The 10,109-nt window shown below is 39.8% G+C and overlaps 1 protein-coding gene across 1 annotated transcript in view; it reads right to left on the bottom strand.

Moving 5' to 3' along the window:
* Positions 1-237: 237 nt before the first annotated feature.
* SLC44A5 (solute carrier family 44 member 5) overlaps positions 238-10,109 on the bottom strand; it is a 51,979-nt gene continuing 42,107 nt past the window's right edge. The window contains exons 15-22 of the mRNA XM_075711212.1: positions 9,692-9,954; positions 8,517-8,611; positions 8,022-8,125; positions 6,524-6,597; positions 4,592-4,662; positions 3,103-3,191; positions 2,366-2,450; positions 238-350 (exon numbers count right to left, since the gene is read on the bottom strand). Of these exons, the coding sequence (XP_075567327.1) occupies positions 238-350; positions 2,366-2,450; positions 3,103-3,191; positions 4,592-4,662; positions 6,524-6,597; positions 8,022-8,125; positions 8,517-8,611; positions 9,692-9,954 (894 nt within the window). The remainder of the gene's footprint in view (positions 351-2,365; positions 2,451-3,102; positions 3,192-4,591; positions 4,663-6,523; positions 6,598-8,021; positions 8,126-8,516; positions 8,612-9,691; positions 9,955-10,109) is intronic.

Here is a 10,109-nt window from a genome sequence, read left to right as displayed (position 1 = left end):
TTTTCCTTTTCATAGGCACTCTATAAACTAAAACGTGGCCTTGTTTTCACAGCTGTTAGTTTAAGCATTTAAACTAGTTGAATGTTACCAATGTTGCTCATTTTTTTAGATATAAGCAAAAGGAAAAAAGAATCACCCATTAACCAGAAGCATCATTTACAGTTTTTACTTTTGCCTACTTTTTGTACACGTTTTGCTTAAAAGTGACACTGTTTTGATGTTGAGGTTTAGTGTACGTTATCCCACTGCCTTCTTAGGGCTTAGTTCCTTCTTCCCTAGAATTCGGTGAAGGCTAGCTGACATGAAGTAGGGTTTTGCTGTAGATCCATCATTTCTTTCCAGGTCTTCACCTGAATTTACACAGCAAAAGCAGCCAAAGGAGAAAACAGCAGTACAACCACACAGAGAGAGAAAGACAGAGAGAAAGAGAATTGAACAAAGGAGAGAGCAAAAGATGCAACATTAAAAAAAAATCTCAATCAAGGCAATTTAGCTGTACTGTTAAGTTGATGAAGGACACTATAAAATTTCTATTTTCTCAAACCAGAAGAGGTTTTACACAAAGCAGAGACACAAACATCCAACCATTTTAAAATGACAGCAATATATCCTTTTATTCTCCAGTTCTTTGGTTTGGCAGTATGGGTGGAAATTTTCAGAAACACGCCTCCACCGGAGCCTGGCATTTTGGCTACTTCTTGCTATAAAAATTGTCCCAGAGAGAGCTGTGGATTTAAGCACTTTTTAAAACTGGACCCTTTTTCACTGCCTAAGATAAAAGTCTTTTGAAAACCTGATGTCACAAGTGCACGATACTCTATATGATCTCCTACTGTCCATTACTGAATGGAAGCATGGGAAGCAAAACAGAATATGAATTTAAAATAATGAGGCAGATTTTTTTTCTTTTTTTCCTACAGAAGGTCGTGACTAAATCACTGGTCTGGGTTCAGACCAGTGAACAATTTCACACTGATGGGCAGTCTGGAGGGAGCGTGCAGTGAAGCCCAGTCATTGCAACTGCAACCCTGCAGAGGCAAGCAGCTGTGTCTGCAAAGCCAAAAAGAGAGCACTAGTTGTAAGGAATGGCCAAGAGGTTAGAGGAAGCAAATCTTCATATATTTCCATGGCAGTATATACCATGTGTCTTTGGAATAAATTAAAAAGAAAATCTATTAATTTTTTAGTGCACCAACAAACTTTCTAAATTTTATTAGTTTGATCAATTTCCATTTCACTCTAAATAATAGTAATCTTCTTTTTTTTTTTATTTATGGTTTAGCTTATTTCTTGGAGTGTTATTAGTGCTATGTCTGCCTGTGATCATGTTTGTTTAGAACCAAAGTCCGTAACTCGAGATAAATAGGACATAGCTCTCAACTAGACATCAATTTTCAGTTTTCTGACTGGTTTTGTTCCTGTGATTCTTTGGCAACCCAGTATTTCCAGAATCACTGCTAAGCTTAGTTCCTAGGGAAGTAGGGTTAAGAAGGTGAGTGTTTAAAGGAAAAAAAGAATTTATGCTATTGTAAGAGGAGAATGAGTATTACCATGTTTATCTTGCCTCAGTGACCCACTGTGCATGTGATAGATCAAGCCTATGACTATTTCTGTATTCCCTTAGTATTATCAAATAATTCACCAACTGCAAGAACAATCACTACCATGTAACTTCTACTTGGACCTACCAGAATGACTTTCATTATAGAAAAATTGTATCTTTATTTCTTTAATTTAGTAAATCTAGCAAATGGAATGTATTTTGTAATAAGTACATCCTCTTCTTATAATCATGTCCTAATTTGAGACCAACAGATTTCTTTTGTCATTTTAGTATTCTCTGACTGGACACACTGAACTGCGGTGCCTTTGAGAGTGCCTATGATTGCTTGCCATTGCGGGGTCCAAGGGACAGATAGTTTTCTAAATGGTATTTCACACAAATTTGAAGGTAATTCAGCCTAATACTTTGTTCAGGGCTATTAAGCTGAAAACAAAGGACAACCTATATACCAAAGAATTGTTATTAACAAGAAGTTTGAGTGAATCATTGCTGTACAGGGCTCTTTACAAAGCACCCAGAAGCAAACTGTTAAAGAAAGTTAAAGAACATCTGAAAAGCAAAAGCCAGATATCCCCATGAGCCATATAGCTACCTTCCATTACTTAAACTAATTAAATTTGAATACTAAAACACTTCTGCACTGAAGAATGCAGCAAGGAGCCAGTCTGAATAGCAGCAGCAGTTCATTTTTCACAGAGTCTGCTAGCATGTCACCAGGATTCTGTAAGGAATGGATAAGGTGGCTTTCTACTCCTCTTCCTGTGACCGGCAGGTATTAGTGAAAGAAAACATAGTACTTACAAAAGCAGAGGAAAAGTGTGTCGACACACATTGCATAGACGCTGAAGAACCCGTGTGCAACTAGGTAGGAGCCAATAATGACTGTCTACAAAAAAAAAAAAAACCACAATAAACCCCCAAATTTAGTTTGGCACCAATGTGGCAGCGTTAACACAATTCAGAAGCCTAATCTGCTAAGCAAATTTGGGAGGATTTAATGGCAGCTCTGTAATTCTATCAAAGGTTACTGCTGCTGTGGAAAGGGATCACGGGTTCAAGACACTGTATCCTAACATGCAGTAACTGCTAGTTTTCCAGCTGCCACCCTGGAGCCATTTCAACCCCCAAAGAGAATATATGCCAAGAATGTCCTGAACTCCTTCAAGATTATTCTAAAGAACCACTCATCCCAGAGATGTTCCCGAGTCTAGGGGGGCTACAAAAGGAGAAAGAGATGCATCACAAGTCCCTTCCATTAGAAGCCACACTGTCATTGGTGCCTCACCGCCAGCTTTTGCTGTCTGGGAAGTCTGAACAAAGCAGATCTGAAACCTAATTTTTCTGAAGGTGCAGAGTCACTGCAGTGCCACTTCTGCCTGAAGGATCCAAAGGACTAGAGTGTAGCAGATCAGTCCTTGCTTCAGTGGATAGTATGCCACTGAGAGGATGACAACAGGAGCTGTTACCAGACCATGCCCCGAGTAGTCTGAGGACCTCAAACTGCCCTCAGTGTTCAGGAGATTAGATGGTTGCCTTACCAACAATGGTACCCAGTAGTAATTTAACGTTGGTGCTTCCTGCGCAAAGACTGGTATTCTCTGTGTGAAGAAAAAGAACGCAAGAACACCTGCAAGAAGCACAGAAGATTAGCGATTCCTATGCTAACTCCGATTTCCTAACACCTAAAGAATGGATGAGACAAAACAAACAGACATCAGATCCCAGGTTGGTTTAAATATGAGTTTGTAAACAATAAATTCCTCAATACTAATTATCTGCTGGATCTGTATTCTGATGGAAGAGATATGTAAATGAATCAATTACCATAAAGATATTAATGGGCCCAGAAAGACTTTAATGAATTGTTTTGTTTCATCATTCTACTGGTTTTAATAGCAAAATTAATAAATAATGATAAACAAGACAATGACATGGGATAACGAAGACCATTGGGTGGAACTTTTCTAAAATAAAAAAAAAGTGAGTAAAATTCTGCTGCTTTAAATTCTATTGCTTGAAGAAATACTTAAGTATTTCAGATTAAAAGGAGAAATGGCGGTGCTAGTGAGAAGCACGGCAATAAATTTAGAACAGACCAATGCATCTACAACAGTAATCGCCCAAAGAATTTATTCTCGAAGAGGACGAAGACATGAATTAATTTCAGTATTTCATGGCTTACATTTCAGAGAATATGTTTCAAACCAAATTTGCTACCCCAGTTTGAAAGTCGTTCTACACTAATGACAAAATATTTCAGATCTGTTCTTGGTACTAATTTTCAACTTTTGATTAAAATATAATTCATTAATAATCTTTTAAAGTATACAGAATACAAAATACAGCTATTTGTAAAATAATGGTTTGAAACTGCTGCGACAATTTAGAAAAAACATAAGGGAATACTGCCAACTTGAATTTCTGAAAGTGCTTCATTTAAAAAAAAAATGCACTTTTCTGTCACAGCAAAACATGAATAATATATTTTGATATTTACTGATAACTAGGAAAACCCTATAAGGATGTTAGAAATATTCTATTGCTTTTACTATAGCTTATAGCTATAATGGGCTTGAATATAGCAGAGCTTCAGGCCCATCTCCTGGAGACCTGCACCACCTCCTCTTGTATGCATGCTGTCTGCTGCCAGGTGAATCTCATTTGCAATTTTGTTCAGTTCTTATGAAAGGAGAACCAATTGTGGCTGACTTATTGGATGTGAATTTGGTTTGATCCAGCTATGATGCTTTGGTTGCTTTGCCTTGCACCAGCAACACATGCAAGAGCAGTAAAAGCAATTATGGAAAAGATGCTGTCAACAAAACACTGGGGCAGGGGGAAAGGGGAGAAAAAGAAGAAATATATTTTAGTTCAATCTTACAAATCCTAGAAACACGGGAACAGCTTCCCAAATAGTCAGACCAATAAGAACCTCCAGCTGTTAACTAAGCATATGTGAATATGGCAGTCATACTTGTAGGTACCAGAAAATAGAACATACCATTTGGAAAAAATTGATTAGCTTACCTACACCACCAGCAACGAGAATTTTCCCCAGGAATAAAAGAAAGTCTGTAACTTTGTCCAGAACTGCAACTCTGTTCAGCAAAAGACAAATGATACATAATAATCACAAACCGGACATTTGTATTCTTTCTCCTTAAATCTATGGTTAAATAACAAAACATGACCAAGAAGCTGTCTTCTGCTGGTTTCACAGGCTGACAATAAAACAACGCAGAAACACAACACTGAGATGGGCTTTGTTACAGCCTAATCCCATGAGACAAAAAAAGCACTGAGCCTCTTGTTGAGTTAGGCCTTAATGCAGCAATATTGCTACAGCACTTGAAGACTGTTTATTGCTCTTGCTGGTTAAAAAAAAACAAACCAAAACATCAAAATATTTTTATTTCAGCCTTTCTACTAGGGTCACAGATAAGCCAGCCCAGAAGAGGCAAAGTACACACCAAAACAAAAAGCAATGTTTCTGCAGATTTCTGGTAAGTCATCTTTTCACTTGGTCCTATCTGGCCACATTTCATGACCCCGTAACATGCCAGATCTACTATTTTAAGATATCATGGTACAACACTGAAGGCAGGAGGCCTCAAAGCAGGGAGACAATCACTGATGAATGAATGAAGGTAGACAGAAAAATTGACAGTAAATCTGCAGCCCTCATTGAAAGCAACAGCAGGGAGTTTCTGCTTGAAATCCTGCCAGCCTGTCTTGTCAGAAACTGCAGGTAAATAATGGGATGGAAAATGAAATTTTTATCATCAGCCTCTTGACAGCACTGAAGGCTATGGATATGGTAATAGACAGTACTGACTACCATGAAAGATAAACATTAAGAAATATTAAAGAGAACAGATCATTAACCTGTCAGAATTCAGAATTAGCAAAATACACAAGATGAAAATATCTCCATTTGAAACAATAAAATTATATGCCTGGCTTGTAGCTATTGCTTTTACTGATTAAGAGCAAAAGCACAAAGGACAGTGAGGTGATGTTCTGAAAGGAAACGAAGGCAGCTTCTCCTTCCTATTGCACAGGCACTACACAGTGTGGACACCACTGTACCAATATTAACACAGGGTAACAGCATGAATGCACTCCATTCTCCCATCTCCAATCCTTTCCTCTTCTTTATTAAGCATCGTTTCCATTTTCCTGTCTTTCAGCCTCCCCCTCCATTCCTCTCCTCCTCCCAGTCCTTCACTTAATAATTTAAAGCACCTAACCAGTTTTACTGTGTCTCTTGCTTGGTAATTAGATTGTCTGCTATTGCATCAACATGGCCTGCTCCTAAGTTATTCTCCCATTGTTTTTTTGATCTCACAGTAGTACAGGAAGAGCCAGGAGCAATGAAGAAAAGTACTGACGAGAACAGGGAGTTTGGCAGGAGTCTTGGTAGTGGGGAAAAGGGCCAGGGGAGTTCCAAGCACCAGGGGAGATCTGGTTATGTTAAAGATACTGGTTTTGAAAGCAAAGTACTCTCTCTTCTTTACTGCCACCCTCTGACACCCTATAAGCTTTCTGCATGACTCTGAAGACTTAGGTCTTTCTGCTTTCCTTTTCACAGACAGTGAGTGGACCAAAGCTCGAGAAACACACATATGGCAGATGATGAACACCCCATTCCTGTATATCTGTAGATCTCCTCTCAGGGGCTCCATTGGTTCCTTGGAGGCACTATTACAGTCTAATGGGTGCTTATGAATTTAAAAGAGCAATCACAACAAAACTGTTAGATTATATCAACTTTGCATTTGTTACTGTGCTGGACAGCCTGCTGTTACATACTGAGTGTTAGAAGTGACAGCCATGTCTGAGGACAGGAGCAGCTTACAGTAATATTTGGAGGAGATGTGGGAGAGGAAATAAGTGTGTCTTCAGAGTGCAATAGCAGGAAATCCTGACGTTTCCAAGGACTGGGAGATGGCCCCTTACCTCACCACATTCCTCATGAGCAAAAAGAATGCTTCCTTTGCCGAGGTGCAGAAGTTTTTACCATATATGGCAATCTGAAAAATAATAGTAGCTGTTAAGTATTTCAAATAGTTAGGATACCACCTTGTATGCCGAATCTTACTGCATGTAATGCATAGATCTCTCTAATATGTGGTCTTGAAACTCAGATGAACACAAAGCACTTCCCCCAGCCACCTGCTACCTCTCAATGCTTCCCACCAAGTTGGGACAGCATATTATCCATCTTTCCCCTTCAAATCACCTGGTGATGAGCATGCCACCCCTTGCATGCAGTAGACTCAGTACTTAAGTTTGCCAAGTAGGGCAAATAAGGTACTTGCTGAGGAATTCTTCTCACTTTGCTAGTTATCTACACTAGATTTATAGTCAGTGGAAAGAAACAAACACTTGTAGAGCCGAAATGAGTTGACCCCTGTAGGTATCTCCTTGGACCTGATGCTGCACTCACTTAAGAAGGAATCAGCAATACCAATATCAAAGTCAGTGGATTTACATCAGCATAAAGTAAAGCAGCCAACGTTATTCAGGAACAAAACCATTTCTTCTTCCTGGAGTAGTGTCCACAAGGGTAAAAGATATACTAGAACAGCATTTAGTGCAGTCAGTTTACTAAGTGTAAACAAGATAGTCAAAAAGAATACTTCCTCTTCAGGTTGGCATTAATTTGAAACATCAGCTGCATGAGCATGGGTTATAATGACCAGCCGGGTTAGCTCAGTTGGTTAGAACACGGTGCTAATAACGCCAAGTTCACAGGTTCAATCCCCCCTTACTGCAGGGGGGTTGGGCTCGATGATCTCTCAAGGTCTCTTCCAACCCAAAGCATTCTATGATTCTATAATGGACCCATTACAGCCACCTCCTTTGAGATACCAAGTCTGTGACTGTACCATTCAATCACTGAAATTGCTTCAAGTCAGAACAAGCTAGGCTGAAAACTGTATATGTTTATTTAGGTGAAAATCTGGAATTTCTCTTCTGGAAGCTAAGGAGGGTTACTTTAGAGTAATATCACTGCTGCTGCTAGTAGAATTTGTGCTTTTAACTTCCAGGAGGAAATACAGATACTACATGCCTTCTGACCTCCTTATTCAAACACTGCCTCCAAACAGAAGTGTCATCAACATGCAATATGAAACAAGCTAATATTCCTGTTGAAATCAGGATTGCAATTGCTGTATCAGAGGGGGAGTTAACCAGTTATGCCATCCCTTCCTACTTACTTTGGCGGGTGAGGGGGATGGACAAGGACAGGCATGAAAAGAGGTTGAGTTTAGAAGAAGATAAAAAAGATTTTACTTTTTCATGGTAGGACCACATGCATTTCCTGAAAACTCCCACAAATCCCATTATTTATTCAGCAGATTCTAGTACTGCTGGCTGTTGACCAACTGGTAGTGGCTCGGGTATTTTAGTGTCCCAGATAGGGGAGACCGCATGCAGAGGCAGCACATACCATGATGTAGGCATTTCTGTTTATAAATTTTAAGAATTTTTCCAAACACCAGAAACAGCATTTGAGGCAGCAGAGTAGAAATCTAGTGAAGGAGTTCTGTGTACCTGAAAAAAAGGAGAGAGTACATCATACACAGAACTCATGAACAGTCTTCAGAACATAGAAAGCTATTCAGAAGAAAATCTTAAATTGTGAGAAAAGCAGAAACATTATTTCTTTTCTTCTAGGTATGTACTCTGTTTCTCAACCAAATTTAGCTTACTAGCTTTCAATTAGATCATATCCACATCCCGCATGAACTTTGCTTTAAGTTCCCAAGGACATAGACTCAATTTGAGTAAATCAGCACAAATTCACTGATTCAAATGGAACTACAATGGCTAAAAATAATGTGGAATTAATCTCTTTTCATTGCTGAAAAAATATCTTGGGAAAGTAAGGAAGTAATTTACCAAAGAAGGTCTTAATAACCTAGAGCAGATTCATAAATCTCACCTTTCAGTTTGTGATCCAAGTACTCCAGTATTACTCTAATAAGCTGGACAATTGCAAGAATTAAGGCTCCAAATGCCAGCGAACCTGTATGGTATCTAAAACAAAATAAATGACTGTTATGTTGCACATACGTGTGCATGTACAATTACCTATGTATGTGCATGTGTGTGTATATACAAAAATAAAATTATACCTGGAGAAAGGTCCATTAGTGGGAATTACATATACTAATGGACCTTCATCCCGATCCGCCAGAGAGAGGAACAGGATGAAGCCATCAGTGCTGTTGGTATTTGTGTGAGTGCTGTGTCTGTTTGTTGATCTGTGTGGCCAACTGTATATATATGTGTTGTATACATGTGCACCTACTGGGAGTACCTGCTCAGCCTTTTAACTGGTTGGACCTGGGGGCATGGAGGTGCAGCAGCCTTGCTGCTATTGGGCTACTGGTTTCAGTCTCCCCCTAACAACTGCGTATTCCTGATTGTACTGGTTTTGGATGGAGTAGAGTTAGTTTTCTTCATAGTAGCTTGGCATGGTGCTATGTTTTGGATTTGTGATGAAAACTGCGTTGATAACACACTGATGTTTTAGCTACTGCTGAGCAGCATCAAGGCCTTTTCTGCTCCTCACTCTGCCCTGCCAGCAAGCAGGCTCAGAGTGCACAAGAAGTTGGGAGGGGACACAGACGGGACAGCTGACCCCAACTGACCAAAGGGATATCCCACACCACATGATGTCATGCTCAGCAATAACAGTGGGGGGGAAGGAGGAGGAAGAGGGGTATTTTTGGAGTTATGGAGTTTGTCTTCCGAAATCACCATTATGCAAGATGAAGCCCTGCCGTGCTGGGGATGGCTGAACACCTGCCTGCCAATGGGAGGTAGTGAATGAATTCCTTACTTTGCTTTGCTCGCACATGCAGCTTTGCTTTACCTATGAAATTGTCTTTATCTCAGCCCACGTGTTTTCACACTTTCACCCTTCCGATTCTCTCCCCGATCCCACTGTGGGGGAGTGAGCGAGTGGCTGGGTGGGGCTTGGCTGCCTGCTGGGATTAAACCACAATGCTGACTAATTATTTTCATTTGATATTCTAAGTCTGGCTTCCCTAGATGTAAAAAGAGCACTTGTTGGATACATGACAAGGCTCACATCCAGCTCCACAGTCTTACCGTATTGCTCGTCCAAATGAAGAGAAGAGTGGCCACAGTGGAATATCAGCTGGTTTTCGAGAGGCCCAGTAATAAGAGGCAAAGGCACCAGCAAGGGTACACTGACCCAGTGCAATTGCAAAGTTCACCAGCCAGAGAAAGACAAAGGCATTGGCTAACTGGAAGATGAAGATGTACTTATGGTACAGGCTTTCTCCTCCGTAAAAAGCAAAAGTACACTGAGCACCTGGACACAATTTAGTCACATTGGTTGTGTTAAAAGTCTGTATAGAAAGAAAAATAAACACCACAATGATAAGCGATGAATTCTGTGTACACAGTCTCTGAAGTTTAACATTAATACAAATAACATAATTTTGTTTGATGTTTCACTAGCTCATTCAGCACTGCACTCCAATACTATGTAACCTGTTTACAT

The sequence above is a fragment of the Pelecanus crispus genome, chromosome 5, assembly GCF_030463565.1.
Source record: "Pelecanus crispus isolate bPelCri1 chromosome 5, bPelCri1.pri, whole genome shotgun sequence".
Classification (NCBI taxonomy): domain Eukaryota; kingdom Metazoa; phylum Chordata; class Aves; order Pelecaniformes; family Pelecanidae; genus Pelecanus; species Pelecanus crispus.
The sequence above is the reverse complement of the archived record's forward strand: the minus strand, read 5'-3'. Positions and strand labels throughout refer to the sequence as shown.